The sequence below is a fragment of the Phaenicophaeus curvirostris genome, chromosome 3 (genome assembly GCF_032191515.1).
Source record: "Phaenicophaeus curvirostris isolate KB17595 chromosome 3, BPBGC_Pcur_1.0, whole genome shotgun sequence".
Taxonomy (NCBI): Eukaryota; Metazoa; Chordata; class Aves; order Cuculiformes; family Cuculidae; genus Phaenicophaeus; species Phaenicophaeus curvirostris.
The window spans coordinates 58322246-58343285 of NC_091394.1; the positions used below are offsets into that span (position 1 = coordinate 58322246).

At 37.6% G+C, this 21040-nt stretch overlaps 1 protein-coding gene across 1 annotated transcript in view; it reads left to right on the top strand.

Moving 5' to 3' along the window:
- Window positions 1-21040, top strand: part of RP1 (RP1 axonemal microtubule associated) — a 177062-nt gene that overhangs the window by 77694 nt on the left and 78328 nt on the right. Inside the window, exons 26-30 of the mRNA XM_069854130.1 lie at window positions 7774-7928; window positions 8560-8638; window positions 10911-10992; window positions 13023-13078; window positions 13197-13229. Of these exons, the coding sequence (XP_069710231.1) occupies window positions 7774-7928; window positions 8560-8638; window positions 10911-10992; window positions 13023-13078; window positions 13197-13229 (405 nt within the window). The remainder of the gene's footprint in view (window positions 1-7773; window positions 7929-8559; window positions 8639-10910; window positions 10993-13022; window positions 13079-13196; window positions 13230-21040) is intronic.

Consider the following 21040-nt stretch of genomic DNA (forward strand, 5'->3'; position numbering starts at 1 on the left):
GCAGCTTCAAATAATGTTTTTAGCTTTCCAGACTCTACAATTATTGAACTATTTGTTGATTGTTGTTGTTGATTTGGTTTCATCCTCTAGTTACATCATGATGCACAAAATCAAAGAAAAAATGTTCAACTACTTTCTCAGTGATAGTTATTGGAAATTAGTGATTATGTCTTGAACTAGATAAATCTTAAGTATCGCTCTATGAAAATAAGATAGAAGCTTTATTTTGAATGCTTTTGACTTAGCTGTATAACATCAAGACAACACAGGAGTGCTAGGGGAATCGGACTAGATCTGGCACCCTGATGGAGGTAAGGCTTCTGCAGGTGCATGGTCCCAGGTCCAGCCAGTGACATGGCTGAGAATGTGTTCCCAATCAGCACACACATCATATGTAGGTACTGTATACAAGTAAAAATACACATATACATGGCCAGCTGCACAGATAACCCAGACACAGTGCAATTGCACAAACATAGACAGCATCAGCTGCCTCCTCCTGTTCCCCTCCCTGGCTGAGCAGGATGGAGATCCACTAGCAAGAATATATACTTGTATGCATATATACAATAGGGCTCACGCACTTAGCCTGCCCAAATGCTGCCCCTGAATCCCAGTCTCCCTGTTGCTGGCACCTAGGCATATAAGCCCCTAAGGCTGCAGTCCTGTTCCAGTTGTCTCACACTTAGAGACACACATACACCCCAGCAGGTGTCACCCCTAGAGACATCCATACCCCTAGTTGCCTCTGCCAGCTGGCTGGGATGTCCTCGGTCACTCCAACGGTCAGCTGCTTATGTGGTCTCCACCTTACAGACATGAGCTTATGTGGTCTCTTACTTACAGACGTGGGCATCTGACCCCTGGTCACACTCCACTTGTTGACAATTTTCATTCCTTCTAGACTCTCCAGCTGCTGGCACTCAGAGTCCATACACACGCATGCATACACACAGAGAGAACAGTCTCCTTCACCTATGAAAAGAGTTAGAAAGCAAATTCATAAGAAATTATTAATTTCTTAATTAATGGGACAGGCTGCAGTGATCGGGTGCACAACTATACTAACCAGCGAACTGTTAGTTGTGTCCGGCCCTTTTGACCCCCTGATTCCTTTACTTTCCCACATTTATTCCTTCCCAAATCACCTAGATCCACCCCTTTCCATTCCTTTGGCTCCTCCAATAAGTGCCCCAGAATAAGTCCTGTGCAATCCTGAAATGCTCTCTCCCCTGTGTCCTCTGTTGTGTTCCACACCCCTAGGCAGCAAACCCTGACAATCTGAAAGATACTACAGAAATGACTCATTGTGATGGGTTTCATGCCTGACACTGGGACTCTCCTCGGTCAACCCTTGCAGTGGTTAGGAGAGGGTGTCCCTTCCTCTGAGCCCTTGATGTGGGTTCCCACCTACCCTTATGCCCCTGTGCTTGTGGAGATCGGTTGATGGTGTTAGCTGGACTCTCCCCTGCCAATATGTGTCTTGCTCCTTTGTGGGTGTGCAGAAGACCTTTATCCTAACAAGGATTGTCTTCAGATATGGCTGAAGTCTTGATCTAAAGGGTGCATGATACAAGAATTGAATTTTCTCAGTGTTCTGTTTATGTGAGCATAAACTTCAAATGAGAATATAAATTGGAAATTCTGCCCTGTTCTTATTGATGTAATCAGAGGAATAAATGTACTGATTTGACATAAGAGACAAATATGGGGGGTGAGTTAGGAAAAATTCCAACTCAATAGATTTAGATTTCTGCTCCAATTGAGGAAATGTACAGGCAAATACAGAAAGGTTAGAACACACTCACTGACTGGAACAGGGCAAAAGGTGACCAAAGGAAACAGTAATGTCATAAGCATCATCTCTGCAAAATATGTATCCCTGTTTAATCATTAAGGAGGCACCAACTATTTGGATAAGAATATTCCAAATAGCAGGAGTAAATAGAAGTGGAGATTAGAAAGCCTGAGAACTATAATTCTAATTGAAATGTCTTCAGCTAATAGTGTTTATATATTTATGTCTTCTCAAATAATATGTGTACCACTCTGAGGAAGATAGTGCCTCTTAGCAACTATTAGCCATCATGAAATTGTTCTCTTTTAGCTTTAACACTGCACAAATCTGTATATTCACCCTTTCGTTACAGCAAAATGCCAAACACTATTTGTGCAACCCAATATTAGCAAATACTAAATGATAAAACCACATGACAGAGATTCAGTCTTGCTGTTTAACAAATCATTCCAAAATGACCTTTTCATTCAAGCAGACACGTCACATGGAAAAAAAAGGCAGAATCTTTTTATTACTGTGTAATCCTGTACTAATATTTTGGATCACTATCATTAAAGTAGGACCGAATAGAAACTCTTTGGCAATTTTAATGTATATAATTTACCATCTCTCTCGGTTTTGTGTTCCTTGGCCAATTGGTTTGTTTACACTAGTGGCTGATGGGAGTGGATTTGTGCAGTGAAGCAGTTGGTGCTAATAATTGAATGAGCTGAGGGCTCAATGTCCTCATTATGAGTGTTTAGGGAGAAGTTACTCTGGGCTTGTCTTTTCACATGGACATTGCCAATTTGTGGCAAGATCATTGTCATTTTATTCCTGGAGCATATCTTATGATTTAGTTTCACCCAAAGAGGATCCATTTTTTTTGCTCTAGACCCACTCCATGCTGTATAACAGAAAGAAGTAAGGAGAACCATCCAGAGGATTGATTTTTTTTTAATTTAATTCAAACTAATGTCCTGTTGTAGGCACATCAGTGTTGTTACAGGCAGCTGTAATACACAGGAAGCTTATCTAATGTACTTTGAGTAACAAGTGAGAAGTATAATTATCTTGAATTCAACTGCCCTTAAGATAATGATTTTACTTTTAGTAGAATTACTTTGAGGAGAAGAGGCAATGGGACAGTAGTTTATACTGAGTCAGCAGAAAAAGACTAATATTTCTGCAGTGAAAACTTTCATTTTTTTATTCTTACCAATAAATTCTTCTTTAATTCTACAAGGATTATTTTCTTCACTCCCCAAGCATATCAAAATATTAGCTTAGTCTGCTATAATTGCTTACTGTTTATGTTTCCCAAAGGAAAATACCATTCGTCACTGAAGTCTGTACATTACTCCTTCATAAGGAAATGAGAATTATATAATGTGCTTGCAGACTGGGGCCAAACTAACTCTTACCATTGGTGAATGATCAGCAACATACCAGCCTTCTGTACTGGAAACTCAGACTCAGCTGTCCAGATTAAGAACTGTGGAAAGAACTGTTCTCTGACTTGCTTTCTGGTTACTTTTAGAATGCCCTTAGGCTACCTTTTCTTCATAACCAGAGAAACAAAACTTCCTTTCTCACTTTCCCTTTATTTCAAATAGCTCATGGTCTCATGTTATCAATAGACGACAGAAGCTGGATTAGGGACTTAAAAAGCCACCTGAAATCTCATTATAACATTTGAAGAGGTAGCAGTAGTAGCATACTACAAACTGAGCAAGTACAGATTTGATACTTGCACACTTGACTGCTCAGTGACACCTATAGAATTTTTAATATTTTTTATATGCTTTTTTTTAACATGGTCATTATATTGTTTTAACGCCTGTCTTTCATGAAGCCTTTTAGAAGCTCCCTGCTTCTGCCTGAAGGCATTTTACCTCCCTTTTCTTCAACAGTTTCATTCATGAATCCATGTCCCAGAGTTTTTTGTATGATTATAGAGCTTATCTGAAGTTCTCTGTCAGCGGTTTGAAGATTTCAATCACTTATTTTCTGAAAGGACATTTTATTTTTAGTGAGTACTAGGTGATATTTTTTCCTGCAATTTTGTATCAATTAATCCTCTTACATTCTTCATCAATTGTGTTGTATTTTTCAAGATGTTTTTTTCTATTACTTTGTGGGTCACATGTGAGTCTACTAGGTCACTCACAATGCCGAAACAATATTCCCTGACTTCTCTTCAGTGGTTGGTTTTATGATGTAATTTTCAACATTTTCTTTCTTTCTTTTTTTTTTTTTCCTAAGGACCTAACTTTCAGATTTGTCACCCCAGTTTTCAGATGGTGTGGTTTCACTAAATGAGTGTATGGTAAAATGAAATTGCTACTACAACACAGAGGATTGGACATGGAGGTCTAATTTTCAGAGTTTTGGGATGATTTTTTCTTACTGCAGTGAAGTACGTCTTCATTTCAAAGGTGGCAACAGTAGGTCAGTTTCTAAAAGGAAATTAAACCAGTTACAGAGACTCAGCATGTTTTCTACGGTCTTTTAATTTCACTCTATGCACAAACCCCTGTGTTTTATGAACAATATACAGTAAGCTAAAAACAGGAAAATTTAATTTATGGTGATTCCTTCTTTCTCCTTCTCCGGATTTGGTTGTAGCTGTCCCCTGCGCTCACCAAACCACTGGTGTACCACTTGTCTTATCTGCTGCTCAGTGACATCATTCTTCTTGTTCTTATATTTAAACAATCTGTAGCTCAGGAGACACTAACACTAGCACCTTTTGTGTCTCTTCTGCAGTTCAGAGGAACTGCTTGACAAAGTTTGAAAAAATCACATCTACACAAGCTGGTCTGTTCTTGGGTTTCCATTTGAACAGAGAAGGCTAACCTACACAATCTATTTAGTGAATATTTATATGAATGTCCAGGAATTTCTCTTTTGTGGCATGTTCTAATTAGGCAGGTAGAGCATGTTTTGGAGAATTTTTTGTTGCTTTTTTTGTGTTGCCTATAAAATGCATTGTAACATATACACAAATTAAGGGAAATGACCATTCCATTACTACCCTAATATTGCAGCCTGTATTGTTAATTTGTACAAAACTTTAAAGCACAAACTGGTCTTTTTGTTAAGAAGATTTCTTTATAAATAATGCAGAATATATAGCCTAAATAAAGGCCAGACCTAACATTTGCCAGATGGTGAAAGATACGTAGACACGAGGAACTATGGAAAATATTTTCCAGTTCTTTACATTTCAACATGTGCATGTTTTCTATTTCAGACTGATTTATTTAGACTTGTAGCAATGGAAAGCTGTATTTGATTAGATCATTATCATCTCTCTGGTTACCACAGAGATGCACAGTGCTACAAAAGGAACTGTCATTTATTTATCTGTTAATATCTTTGTGTTGTGTTATAATTATCTATTATTCTGTTCTGGTGTGTCCTGTACTTAAACCATTTGGTTTGGTTTCCTTCCAGAAATGAAAGATCTTGTTGGTATTTTATTCTTCTAATAATTTTTTTTTTGTTAATGGGTTTCTTAAAAAAAAGCATTGAATATGCTTGAAAATTGTGCTTATTAAATTTTGCAGTTTTGACCATGGAAATTACTCGTAGGTGTAAGTAATACAGATACCAATCCATGTATATAAACAGTCATTACATGAACTGTCTATACCTTTCCCTTAGCTCTCAGATGTTTTGCTTTTTCAAAACTGGAAATGCAAGATTAGGATGTAAAATTGTACAGAAGACTTCATCTTGATATGTCCCTGTTTTTACTAATCTGCAGGACCTTGCTCCATAAGTAGCCCATTCCTGTTATTCAAATGGCTGGTCACAGATGAATCTACTTGTTAGATTTTCTTTTGGGAATGTGACCTCTGTCCTTCCACACTCTGAAAGAATTTTTCCCTTAATGATCATTGTGGCTCTTTGCTTCATTGTGCATTTCCTTTCACAGTTTACTGTCACTCCTCTGTATTTTGAACAGGTTTTGGTTTTCTTATGTTCTCCTGTTGCTAATCTGCACACAGTTATACTGTGTGGATTATATTAAGAGTTACCATATAAAATGTCATTTCGATATGTAGCTTAATTATGCTAATCATCAAATCCATTTGTTTTAACATTATGTTTTCATGTTAAAAACCTTGAAAATAGCTTTTCTAAGGCTCTGCCAATTTTTTGAAGATGTGTTTGTTTTTCATAGACTCACAGAATCATTTGGTTGTAAAAGACCTTTGAGTTCATCGAGTCCAACCATACCTGTCCATTACTAAACCACATCCCTAAGCACTTCATCTACCGGTATTTTAAATACCCCCAGGGACAGTGTCTAAACTACCTCCCTGGGGAGCCTGTCCAGTGCCTGAGAGCCCTTTCAGAGAACATTTTTTTCCTGACATCTAATCTGAACCTCCCAGCCTGCAAATTGAGGCAAATTGGATGTGAGAGCTGCAGTGAGTGCTTAAAGTTATAGAAAATAATAAAACTGATCTAGGGACACCACTCTTATTTTGAATCACAGTTTTAATAGTGATAAAGTGTTGGAGACACTGTCTTTGCCAGTTTAGGATAATTTTACACAGATTAAAAGTAATATTCTAATTTGATTAAGCATAAAGTCTATCCATCAGCATTTCCTTCCTATCTTCAAAAGTATTTGGGGCTATTTTTTTTCCTTAAGTATCTGCAGTATTATTTTACTACTCCTTTAACTCTTCCACTAGGAATCAGAAACAGCTGTTCTTCAGTGATGATGGATGACAGGATGCTTGAGTTTTATAAGCTCCCTTGAAGTCCAGGGAATTAAAAATTCAAGGAAATGTCTGGTTCTACTAGCTATTTGGTGGTGTAAGAGTAATAGTATTTTAAATAGTTTTTTGTAGAATATTTTCCGATTTTAAGAATTTTGTTATAATTTTCTGTTTTCATCTTAGATCCTTAAAAAAAGCCGGATTTAATTGTGTTTGTTAGTGCTTCTGCTACCTTTCTTTACTCCCAAGAACTATTAAAATTACCCATTAGTGAAACAGTAATCTCCTCTTTGATCTACTACATAGCGGAAGAAATGGCCAGCTGTGATTAGAATAGAAACATAGCCTGGTAAAATTACCATTAAGATGTAAAGACGAAACCCTTTTTTAAAGGTCATAATAAGAAGAACAAAAATGAAATATAATAGTATGGGATAACTGCAAACAATTTCCTTAAAAATAAGTTTGGATAAGTAGGTAACTATAAAAATATTAGTGTGACGCAAAATATCTTGAAACAATAACTCTAAATTATATTCCAGAATTCTTTGAAGATCTGTGTATATTTTTTTGTGTGTAAGAAAGACTTTGGTCTAGACTAGAAGGCGAAGCATTAAAAAGTTGTAGATATAACTTAACTGAGAAATGTTTTTAAAAGAATAAGCATCCACTAGCGATAAATGTTGAAATCTTCAAAAACAAATTGAGTGCGTGATTTTTATAGATGAGGGAGCCCATTCATCTGCTTGCCCACTGATGTATGTGTGTTGAAAATCTAAAAACCCTAGGATTCATGTTTGCCATTCTCCTTTTAAGATGAAGGTCAGTCACTCAGAAAATTCTGTTTGCACAAATCTGGAGGTTGAAAATTACTTGATACCACTGAAATATAGCCATTGTTTGGGACCATGACTAGGCAGTGTTAGGTGGTCTCCAGATAGCTTGTCAAGAAACACTTTGCAGATTTGGTCCTGAAATCATGAATACTCAACAGGGAGTGAGAGAAGAAAATGGAGCACTAGGGAACACATGCGCAATGGGCTGTTTTATTGAGCAATGCACAGCTATACTCAACATAAAGCATTTTTATTAAGCTTGGTGTTTTCATATTTTTGTGCAGATAATTACAAAATTTGAACCTGGAAGTGGCAAATGCATGGATAACTGTTGGTACAGTCTTCTGGTAAAACTTTGATGGGAAATCTTTTGAATCTTGTGCAAACTACAAGTGTAATCTCAAGCTTTTTCTCCTTCTAGTGTTGGTGTATGAGATCCATGTTCACACAGGTGCTAAACTTGGTGCTGAAACAGATTCTAATGTTTATATCAACCTCATTGGGACAAGAGGAGATTCTGGCAAAAGGAAGCTTCATAAATCTAAGAATAATAATGTGAAATTTCGACATGGACAGGTGAAGTAAAACCAATGCTTCTTCTGATCAATAAGAGTAAATTATGGCTAGCAAACTGTTTCTTCAACAAATGTAAATATCCTTTTATTTACAAGTTTTATTCAAGCAGTTCGCCATTTTCTCATGTATATCCTTTATTCAAAACTACTTACAGAACTACATCATATGAATTACTTTTATGTACTGGATCAATCCTTTACTGAGAGCATTGCATAGTAGAATTTGAGTATTCTTGGTTATTTATATTGCACATATAGATAAAATGATGACAATAACATTTTTGTTCTCCTGATCTGATCACTGTGAATTTTAGAATCAAGTTCTAAATCTTTATTCCCGAGTATGTTTTCCAATCTTGGTTAGGCAGATAGGGCTAGTAAATGTAGTACAGAGATGACTACATCTTTGCAACTGATCTCTGTGTTGTGCCAAAGGAATAAAGTGCTGTATCTGTGGAGTAATTTTAAGTTGTTATCCACCTTAGATCCTCACTGCCTGGCCAGGACCAATACAAGACACCTATATTATTTTTGCAAAAATAAAATAGAAAAAAAGCCCTCTTCTATACTGTTATAGCCAAAGCAATAGCTATGTTCAAGACCTTTATAATTTTCCTTGCATGGTTCCACAGATGGATATTTTCTGCATAAAGGCTGTCTCACTGGGAGACTTGGAGAAAGTTCTGATTAGCCACGATGGAGCTGGTCCAGGTAGGATTTAACTTCCTAGAGACCAATCTGTTTTCAAGTCCTTTTGAAACACAATGCATTTTATTTATACTGCATCTTTCATACAAAATGTGACAGACGGTCTTGCAGTGATAAAAAGTCTTCTCACAGCCTGGTAACTGCCCTGGAATGGTGAAAAACAGTGGTAACGGTCTCAAAAGGATATGAGTTTAATATAAGATCCTGTAATTGCTCTTTGTTTTCAAGTTTATTTATAAGAAAGAACTATTAATTTGCATATAGAAAATTTATGAAGATATTGCTCATACAGTTAAAACAATTCTTCATTAGCCAAAGAGTGAAGACTGGCCAGAACAGAATTATAGATATTCAACAACTGCTTTAGTACCAAACAGATTTTGAGTAGCTATAGTTTAATGTCCTTGATGCTTTGGGCACAGTAGAAGATTTGGTTATTTATTTAATCTGTGCAAGTCAATGTAGAACTGCTACAATGAGGGCCATTGCATTCAGATTGTAAGTTTGTTAGGAAGAAGAAAGAGATAATTTTGTGATTAGATGAATTTTTGATACAGGCCCTTGAGGTGTGCCTGTCTGGAGTGATGTAAATGAAGAGAAAGGTAGCATTTAAAAGCACTGATGACATAAATACTGCAAACATGTTTGCAGATTACTAGCTATGAATAAGCCAAGTGAAGAGAAGGATTTTGTAAGCAGTTCAGGGCCACACTGATACTAGATGAGAACTTCTACCCTATTCTGTTCTGAAATGGCCTCAAGCAGCATCCTTCTCTGCTGAGGCTCTGAGCAGACTTGTCCCTATAACAGATATCAATTTAGTGTAGCCTTGGTATGGGGTGTAAACTGGATTCTTGTATGTTTGTAGTTCTCTAGAGTCTGCTACCTTCAGCAATATGCATAATTGTATATCTGAGATTTTCACATCCTAGTATGCCAAGAAATAACACTGAAGGCAGTGTGATGGAGCCTACCTTCACTCTATGTCCCAGGAGAATGTACCATGCTCTCTCTCCCCATCTCTCCTTTAACAGGCAGCACAGCCACATCAAAGGATCAGCATTACAAATCTGTAACCAGATTCAGCTGTCTTAAGCTGTTCTTTGGCTCTGGAGTTCAAAATCTGTAATTCTGGAGGATGGTCTAAACAGGACAACAGATTGAATTCTATGTGTAATAAAATTTGTGCCTTGGTAATTAAGATGATTTTTTGCGGTACTCAGCATAGACAGATCTCACAGACCTCTTGAACTGTATCCAAAACTAGCTACAGATAAGCCTAGACTGAGGTAGCTAGGGAGCTGAGAGCTGGAAAATGATGGTGAGTCATGAGAGAGGCTATCTAGAGACAAAGTATTTACAGAGCGGAGAGGGAGGAAAGAAGGTTACTTTAGAGGTGAGCCTACACTTTTATCTGACCATATCAGTTGCCTAAATGATAGGGCAGAAAGTCTTTAGTGTTGATTTGTCACCAGTTACTAGGATGGTTATTGGAAGTGATCTAAGAGATCAGCATGGATGAAGCAGTAGTTATGTTGTTAGGGACAGCCTCAACACAGGCAGTAACTCAGCATGCATATAAATGCAAACAGCACAAATACCCTTATCCTGTTACCCTCTCCAGCTGGTCAGAATACAGTCTGTCAATGGCAAATATATACATGTATATACAGTATGGAAGGGATGTATAAGGCCTCCAGCAACTTAGTCTGACCCTGGATCCTTGTATCCTCATTATTCCCAGTTACTGACACCTGGACATATAAAGGCTCTCCAAGGCTGCACCCAGACTACATTTGCAAATGAGAGCAGTAGTCTTAATAATTTTTTAATTAATACCTATGTATGCAATAAGAGCTTCACTCACAGAGAATCAAAATTTCCAGCTTTCACACCGATCTCAGTTAACTGCATAAACAGAGTTGTCCAAAAGTCCTTGTACCTGATCATAAGGAATCAAAAGATGTAACATGGGTTATGAATGGTGTTGGCAGTTCACAGATGGAATCATATACTTGTTTCCAAGGAAAAAAACCCCACCTCTCTTAAAATTAAAACAGAGCAAGGCAGAGAAGAATGCTGAACATTATACCTATTGTGATAGACACAGAATAAAACCCTTGCATTCTGTTAATTTATCTTATATATTTAGCTGAGCTCTGTCTTAATATGACTTGTGTTTCTGCTGCAGAAAGATAATCTGAGCATTTTCCTTCAAAATTATTTTTTAAAAGCCCATTATTTCACATGAAAAACTTTTGTCATTTCAATACAGGCAATGGATGGTTCCTGGATAAGATTGTCATCAAACATGAAGAAGGAAAAGAAGATCAGGAGGTTGTATTTCCTTGTAATAGGTATGGCATTCATGGAGAAAAAGAATTTGTTACATTGCCATCATCCTAAGGAAAAAAATTGCAGAACAAGCATGTGCGTACAACCTAGATATATGAACAATGCCCAAGTTTTTCAGCATATAAAGGATGCAAAATTTTGCCATTGAAGACAAAGGAAAAAGCTGCTGTATTGGTATAGGAGGCAGTCATAGCCTAAGGCCTAAATTCAAACTAAATATTGTATAAGAGAAAAGGTGTATTGATCTTTTTTAAGTCTAAATTATATAGAGACCACTTGAAAATAAATAAACTTTCAGTTTTCAGTATTTTAAAATGTACTATGTGTAAAGATCTAGCAGTACTTATATTGGTCAGTTTCTCTTTCTCAGTCACTGAAAACCTTACAAATATCCCAGAAACCTTTGGAAAGACCTTTAACTTTTCTCTTTCATTTAGTAGTCTGTCTTACTAGGTCTAGAATTGTGCTACCATGGACAAACTTGGAAGATGCTCAACTATGTCAGTTCTAACAATTACTAAATAGCCCATTTTTCCAATTTTTTTATTACCTAAGGCAACTGCAACCTGAACTTTCAGCAGTCATTGAGTTGAATCTTATAGCTATAACAGAAAAAGAGTGATAAAACATTCTAGATAGAAGTAAGGGTTTGTGTGCGTTATTTTTATATTAGTATATTTAATACAATAAAAATAATTTGAAGAATTGTAATTTAGATACAGTTAATGGTATTTTGTAGTATGTGGTTTCTTGAATTTATGATTTTGTGTTACATGGCTGAAATAGTTTCCATGTTATGTTTGGAACTGTGCCTTAAAGTCCTGAAAACCTTTAGGGGTTCAGTAAAGACAGCATTCCTCCTCTAGGAATCCTACCTGTTAACAAAATAACCCTGCAAGGTTCCTGGAAATGACTAGTTAAGAACCATTTACTCCTCTCAGAACTATTATTCTGGTGATTAGGGTTTTGGTTTAGTTTTCCTTTTTGGCTATTAGGCTTTTCAGTTGATTTGGTGTGTGTTGAGATGGTTATTGGAAGAACAGATGAATGAGACAACAGTTTCTTTAATTACAGGGAGATTTTATGAGACTTCTTTAAAGGGAGGGATACTTAATGAAGGTGCTTGGGCTTTCTACAAAAGTGCCTTGTCAAAAAAATGATTATCAGGCTCTTAGAAAAATATCAGAGAAATTATATACAGAACTAGAGGAGTCTTGTCATTGTTTGCCTGCAGTGTAAACATGCTGCCAATGAGTCAAAATTTACAATCTGTTATTAGAAACTACTAGTGATCTTTTGTTTCCTTGGAGGGAATGAGGAGATAGCTCACAATAGTTAATCAAGCTATTTATTGCAACAATAGTTGAAATACAGTGGAGTTCAGACTTCATGCATAAGAAATTTATTATAGAGTTTTGTTATATACAGGAAGTGAAATACATTAAGGACCTTGGGTTTAAGCAAATGCAACATCAACATGGAGTTAATAGAATAGAAGTTGAAAGTGAGCATGCATTTATTTATTTTTAGGCAAGCGAGATTGTCAAAGGCTGTAAAGTGTTGTTCCATCAGCAAAGGGGATCAGCTGAAGGAGTATGGGTGTGTGTTTGTAGTGAAATGATATTGCAGGAAAGAGCCTTAAATTCATCAGCATAAAAGAAAAGGAAAATAAAAATAGAAATTCAGTTCATTGCTGCAGATTTAATGCAGGTTATATACCTCCCTATATATGTACAGTTGAGTCTCTGATCCTGTAAATACTTACATTTTCATATAATGTGCTTCATATAGTACTAAAGTACCTCGTATAGCTACCATGAAAATTCCTATTTTTCTGGAGCAGAGTGAGCCAAATCCTCCTAATATGAATAAGGCTAAGTACGATGAATATATAAAAGAAAATTTGATCTAGGAAGTAGTTTCAAGGCATCATTTGATAAAAAAGTATAAAAAAATACTCTTGAAGAGACAAGGTAATTGCCAGATTACTTGTAATATACTGATAACTCTTATTAATTTTTTTCAATGAAAGATGGTTAGATGAATATCAAGACGATGGGAAAACTGAGAGGGAGCTGACTGCCAACAGTAAGTATTTTGTTAAAGAAAATTCAGGTTACAACAATATAGTATAATAAGTCCACAACTTAAGAAGAAGAGTAATAATAAAGGTTGTTCACATTTTTTTTTTCTGTTCATATATTAGAGGATGACAATTCAAAGAAGACAGTTCTTCAAGGTAAGCATTGTTTTCTACATTGCTTTTGATGCTTGAATTTTAATCTTCAAATCAGTGTTTTGTGACAGATATGTAAGCACGTGACTTCATTGTGTACATAAACTATCAGCTCAGAGAAAACAAAGACAAATTGGCTGGCAGTGCTCTACAGAAAGAACTAGACCTTTGTAAGTAACTGAGCAAAACATGCTGCTCCTAAGCCATTTCTGATTTTCTTCATATTTCTACTACTCTGTGCTGAAATCAGCCAGGAATTCCTCTGAGAAGAGATTCTAGTGTTGTTTTCTTTCTCCCAATGTCAGTGTCATTTAATGCATGGGAACAGGTTCCTTAGCAAACATTGTCAAGCTGAAAAATGTGTTGTGAACTGTCAGTGGAAGCAATTTTAGGTCAAAATCCATCAGGGTATTCCTGAAGTAGCCAGAAATAGTGCAGGCTTAAAGGAAGGTAAATGTGGTATATACTTTCAGTTTACTAAATCTGATTGAATTAGTAAAAAGATTTTTATTAAAAAAACTACCCACCCAGCTGTCAATTTTTATACCTCCAAGGACAGCCCCATCAGAGTTGCACGCTAGTACCTCCCAAGTGTTTAAAATGTGAGATACCATCTTTGTGTTTCTCCCCAAACAGAGAAGAGGAACAGATTGACACAGGTATCTTTATGAACATTTAACTGTAAATGCATATTCTATGTTAACTGTGTCTGGCAACTGTATGGGAGAAACTAAAGTACAAAACCTAATGTTTGCATTTTGCTCCGGAAACTGTGACTTGCCTCCTACAGGATGAGTCCCGATCTCTCCATCTAATTCCAGTTTTGGTGAAAATTAAATAATTTACGTTCAATTCAACAGTTTAGTCAACAGCTTTATTGTTCCCTGGTGACATAAATTTGACAAGTGGAGGCTGATTAGCTCAGATAAGTAAAAGATTTCCTACAGAGAAATTTGATTTTCACCAGAGTGACTTGGAACTGGATTCTACATTCCGCTAAATGCACAGTTCAGAGATGCAGCCATAATATCTATTTCACCTTATGTTCAGAAAATATACTGTATGTTACTACTAATCTTAGATTTTCCAGTGTAGCTTTGCTCTTTATTGTGCTATAATAAGCAGGCACAGATGCACAGACTGCTGAGAGCTTGTGCATGTCAAGAACAGTTAGACACCATATATTGATTATGAGGGGAAAGAACTGGTTTAAGAAACAGTTTGTGAAATGTCACACTGTCAAGATGTCCAGGAGGACCCAAAGAGTGTGTGTTACTTCTAAGTCTGAGATCAGACATTCTGAATAATGAAAATACAAAGGAGAACATTTCTAGGAACTCTTCTGCCAATCAGCCATGCATCAACTTAGCTTGAATTGCTCTTTAGCCATTTTTCATTTACCCAAGGGCTCATTCCAGAGAGCAACAGAGGTAGGTGAGAGATCATGCTTTTATACCTTAAAAAAGATGATGAACAGGGCTGATCTCAGGATTGTTCACTTAATTTTTGTTGCTGTACTGGTTATCTCATAGACCTTGCATGTGAAAAGTGAGCATTATAGGAAGGTAACAATTACAAGAGGTTTGGAAAGGTTTCTTGTACTCAGTTTGGTGTCAATCCATCACAACACAGTACCAGAGTTACAGCTGATAAATGAAAATTCTAGAGATGTAGAATCTTAGAAGAAAAAACAATTGTCTTAAATTCACTCAGCAGCTGTAACAGTGAAGATTTCACATGGTAGAGCAGATGGTAGCAATAAGCAGTACCATTCATAGAGGAAACAAAAACTTTCCATGTAAATATGTAAACTTTCCATTTACTGAATAAGAGGCAAGCAATAGTGTTGATGTTAGGGAGTCAATGTTTTATGCATACACGGGGTCATATTGTGCAAGTGGCCTTCAGGGAAAGTTGACTGGCGTAATTCAGTGGTGTTTGGTGATTTCCAGAATAAGATCATTTTGCTTAAGTAAGGTCTATAACAAAGGCTACAAAACAAAATAGTAAGTCACTCTGAAGGACAGAATCATAGAATCATAGAATTGCTTGTTTGGGAAAGACCTTGAGATCACTGAGTCCAACTCTACCTGTCCACTACTAAATCATATTCCTGAGCATCTCATTTACTTGTCTTTTAAATACCTTCAGGGATGGTGAATCAACCACTTCCCTGGGCTGCCTGTTCCAGTGCCTGATAACCCTTTCAGTGAAGAAATTTTTCCTAATATCTAATCTCAACCTCCCATGGTGTAACTTGACATCATTTCCTCTCATACTATAGCCTGTCACTTGGGAGAAAAGAAAAACACCCCCCTTGTAGTTGTAGACAGTGATAAGGTCTCCCATCAGCCTCCCCTTCTCTAGACTAAACAATCCCAGTTGCCTCAGCCAACTCTCGTAAGACTTGTTCTCCAGCCCCTTCAGCAGCTTTGTTGCCCTTCTCCGGACACGCTCCAGCACCTCAATATCTTTTTTGTTGTGAGGGGCCCAAAACTGAGCACAGTATTTGAGGTGCATCCTCACCAATACTGAGTATAGGGGCACAATCACTGTCCTGGTCCTGCTGGCCACACTGTTTCTGTTACAAGCCAAGATGACATTGGTCTTCTTGACCACATGGGCACACTGCCGATTCATATTCAGCTGGCTGTCAACCAACACTCCTAAGTCCTTCTCTGTCAGGCAGCTTTCTAGCCATTCTCCCCCAGGCCTGTAACACTGTATGGGATTGTTTTTCATCAATTGCAGGAACTGGAACTTGGCCTTGTTGAACCTCATACCATTAGTCGCAGCCCATTGGTTCAGCCTGTCCAGCTTACCCTGCGGAGCCTCCCTACCTTCAAGCAGATTGACACTTCCACCCGGCTTCATGTCATCTGCGAACTTACTAAGGGTGCACTCCATCCCATCATCCAGATCATCAATAAAGATATTGAACAGAACTGGACCCAACACTGAGCCCTGGGGAACACCACTTGTGACCGGCCTCCAACTAGATTTAACTCCATTTACCACCACTCTTTGGGCCTAGCTATTCAGCCAGTTTTTTAACCCAGCAGAAGGTGCGCGTATCCAAGCCATCGACAGCCAATTCCTTAAGCAGAATACTGTGAGAAATGGTGTCAAAGGCTTTACTAAATTCTAGGTACACCATATTTGCACCCTTTCCCCCATCCATAAAGCGGGTCACCTTGTCATAGAAGGAGATCAGGTTAATTTGGCAGGACCTGCTTTTCATAAACTGAAGTTGACTGGGCCTGACCACCTGGTTGTCTTGTGTGTGATAACACTCAAGATTACCTGCTCCATGACCTTCCCTGGCACCAGGTCGGACTGACAAACCTATGGTTCCCTTTCTCCTCCCTCTGACCCTTCTTGTAAGTGGATGTAACATTTGCCAACCTCCAGTCGAGTGGAACTTCCCTAGTCAGCCAGGACTGCTGGTAGATGATGGAAAGGGGTTTGCTGATCATCTCCGCCAGCTCCTTCGATAACCTTGGGCAGGTCCCATACAGCTCCATAGATTTGTGAATGTCTAATTGGCCGACCAGGTCTGTAGCCATTTCCTATTGGATCATTGGAGCTTTGTTCTGCCCTGTCTTCTGGCTTCAGAGGCTGAATACCCAGAGAACATCTTACCTTACTAATACAGGCTGAGGCAAAGAAGGCATTAAGTACCTCAGCCTTCTCCTCATCCTTTGTCATTATTGTTCCCCTTGAATCCAGTAAAGGATGGAGATTCTCCTTGGCACTCCTTTTGTTGTTAATGTATTTTTAGAAAAATTTTTAATTATCTTTCACAGAATTGGCCAATTTAAGTTCTAGTTCTTTGGATTTTCTCTCTGCATGATCTCACTTCATCCTTGTAGTTCTCCTGAGATGCCTTCTTCCACAAATCATACACTTTCCTCTTTTTTCTGAGATCTACTCAAAACTCTCTGCTCAGCCAAGCCAGTTTTCTTCCTTTCTGGCTCATTTTTTAGCATGTGGGGATGGCCTGATCTTGTGATGCCAGGATTTCTTTCTTGAAGAGCGTCCAGCCCTCTTGGGTTCCTTTGCACTTTAGGTCTGCTTCCCAAGGAACTTGATCAACCAGCCTTCTAAACAGTCCAAAGCCTGCCTTCCAGAAGTCCAAGGTGGCCATTCTGCTCTCTCCTTACTTCTTCTAGAACAGCGAATTCTATCATCTTTTGACTGGTGTGCGTTAGGCATCCTCCAACTGTCACATCTCCAAGAAAGCCTTCTCTGTTCAAGAGCAACAGGTCCAGTAAGGAACCTTCTCTAGTCAATTTGCTCACCAGGTGTATCAGGAAGTTGTCTTCCACACACTCCAAAAAGGTCCTGGACAGTTTCCATTTTACTGTATTGTACTTCCAGCAGACATCTGGTAAGTTGAAGTCTCCCACAAGAACAACAACTAGCGATCGTGAGAATTCTCCCAGAAATCTCGTTCACTTTAGGTAAAGCGAGTACAATATTCAGCTACCTAGCCAAAGAAGAAAGATTGAAAATCCAACTTCCTAAGCGGGTTACTTGAGGGTTCTCAGTCCTTCTTCACCCAGACTGGCATTATGCTAGCATAAACAAAGTGTAAATCTGAGATACCTGTGAATGCTGCTGCTAGCTATGGATTCTGCTAAAATACAGTATGCCCATGTCAAGTTTTCCCATCAAACTTTGTACAACTGTAGACTATGGAAAGGCTTTGGCAAATCAAGCACAGGAAGAGATTTAGTTGTCTTCTTTTGATTCTTCCTTGTATGTTTGATGCAAGAGAAAAAGACAAAAAAGGATTATCTTGGTAGAGAATCATAGAATCATAGAATAACCAGGTTGGAAGAGACCCAGCGGATCATTGAGTCCAACCATTCCTAGAAGGTATATAGCTAGTCTGAGTTCTCAAATGATGAAGTTGTTGTGGAGGAGAATGGGACTTTACATCACTCTTTAAAAGTTTCTTACAATGCAGGGAAATTTTACTACTCCCACCTTTCATTTTCTCTTTTCCTCATGTGCCTCAAAATAAGTGGAGTATCATAATAGCATGTAGTAAGAGACTTTCTCTCAAAGCAAGGAGACAAGACATAAGATATTCTAATATGGTCCATGCTGCAGTCAATTAAAAAGGGCTATGTTCTTGTTATGGGGTTCCTATAGGGTGCTCCGTGGTATTGTATAAAATACAGTTCAACATTGATGAACAGAGTTCAGGTACTAGATATTTCTAGGTTGTTTCTTCTTGTGTTGTGCAAATTTGTTGGTATTAAGGCGTACAGAAAATTCATAAGAAAAGAGAAAATATGCAGTAAATTCTCCCATGACTTCATTTTTAAATTATTCCCTGCCTATATTTGTTAATGGGGTAAGAATAAGCACAGAATTCTCAAAGTGTAAATGGATTGATCCTCCTTCAAAAAAGCAATGACAGTATATATTTCCAGGTGGTGGCTGAAATTCGTAAGAAAATAAAATAAGAAGGCTGACAGCAAAGCTTCAAGGAAACACAAATTTCAACAATCTGGGAAGTAAGCAACCTGCCTCTACATCTAGGAAAGTGTGAATGCTATTCTAGGTCTTAAGATCAAAGAGCACCAGAGTGAAAAAATGGAATTATGTAGTGACAGGACAAGGGGTAACATTTTTAAGCTGAAAGAGGGGAAGAAATTTTTTACTATAAGGGTGGTGAGGCACTGGAACACATTGCCTAGAGAAGCCGTGGATGCCCCATCCCTGGAGGTGTTCAAGGCCAGGTTGGATTAGGCTTTGAGAAGCCTGAATTAGTAGGGCTGGAACTAGATGATCTTTAAAGTTCCTTCCAAGCTAAACCATTCTATGATTCTATGATTCTTTGAAAAATATATTGTATAAAATATAATGGCAATCCTCTAAAAATATATATTGTTCATATTTAAAAAAAAACAGAGAAAAACCTTTCCTTTATCAGTTTTCTGAATTATATTACAAAATGTTGACTTTATTATTTATTTTTCCCAGTTGGATGTGTGCAGAAGTCATTGCAGGTTTGATTTTCACAGTTTTCCTGCAAGCATCTTTCAGGTTCCAAATGAGTGATTAAAAGGCTTTCTGGAAGGAAAAGGGCTACTGCTTCTAAAGTATCTTTGGATACATCCCTGCAATGTGAAATCATTGATGATACTATTATAGAAAAGAAAGAATTCTCAGGGTTTTTTTTTCCCATGGAATTCTGCCCCCCACTCATTTTAGCAGTTGTCATACTGATGTCTTAAATAAAATTGCTCTAGCTTTACACATAAGCTAAAAGTACAACGATACTCTAGCATGCTAGTCACTTTGAAAGGAAGTTAATGTAGTTCAGAAGTACAGGAGGAAAAATCTCTCTTTTAACATGGCCACACATATGAAACACAGAAGATGACCTACTTAAGCCCAGCTATCTAATATTCAGAAATTTTGAGTTCTAACTAATATCTTGAAAAGAGATATACAAATCAGTGAACACAATAGGTTTTGGCATCAGTTTCCTGTCTGGTGTAGCCATCCTTACCTAGTAGCTGTCTAAGTGAACATAGTATTAGAGATTCTTTTCTTATTTTAGCATAAGCAAGTTAAATGAATTTGCTGAACTGACAGAAAATGCATTCAGTCTGGGTTAGCTCAGTTACCAAATTGTAGAAGCGTTAGAAGTAAATGTGGGAGAACTGTCACAGATGTTAAGAGGCCTTAAATCTGTTAACCTCTGATTTATTTCCTGGAAATCTCCCAACTGGTATCTTAGCCGTTCTTCTGAAATAATAATTAAAAACACAGTCATGGATATTTATTAAAACACGCCATATTGCTTGAAATACCCTCTCTAAATATGCTGCCTCTTTGAGAAAGGAACAAGCAGTTGTATACATGTGCTTTCTCTTAACTTTCATTTTTCTCTTTCTTGAAGCATAGGCGTATTACACAGAGGAAAAAAAATAACAAACCTCACCTGGGGAACACAGTAATGCAAAATTATCTTAATTTTCCCTCTGCTGTGTTCCTGGGACAGCCTTCAAAACAGGGCAGGGTTGAAGACGATAAGGGGTTCAGGGCTGTGTTGGGAGTCTTTGTAGTAATTTGAATCTGCTCATAAACCCTCGGAGCACTCAGGAACAACAGAAGCTCAAACAGTGCTTGACTTCACCAAATGTTACACCCTGAAGTGTACCACATGCCAGCCTGGCACAAGAAGATAAACTATGAGGCTGGCACATACATCAAACAGCGAAAGTTCCTCATTAGGCAAAGTGTGGATCATCCACATATTATGTCTGACTCATTCCTGGACATGACCTCAAAAAAGACTTCAGATGGAAAGATCCTTTTGGCTAGTGTGTTACTCGGTAGACTGACTGTGAGATGCGTATTTTCCTGCTGTTTTATAGCTGAGCCCAGAAGAGTCAGATATAAAGCAGAAAAAGGTTCTATAATGAAGGAGAACAAGAATTAACTAAAGAAAACAATGTGAGAAGCAGGTGAAAAATCATAGATAAGTACACCAGATCAAGTTTTTACTCAATCTCTGCCTCTAAGCAGGTGGAAGAAAACAAAAGGTGTGAAAAAAGTACACAGGGCTATAAGAAAAAGAATCACATCCAATGTATTTCTGGTTTAAGCTATTCTAAAATATTTCTTTTCAGCACATTGCTTTGTAGGCTTACACAGAATCAAAAAACAGTTCTTTGTATTACTCCCATTAGCAAATGATCATATTATCACAGTACTGGTCACAGTCTAAAGATAGGCTTTTGATTATCCTCCATTGTGAAGTTCCCTTTGCCATTCAGGATCAAATCTCT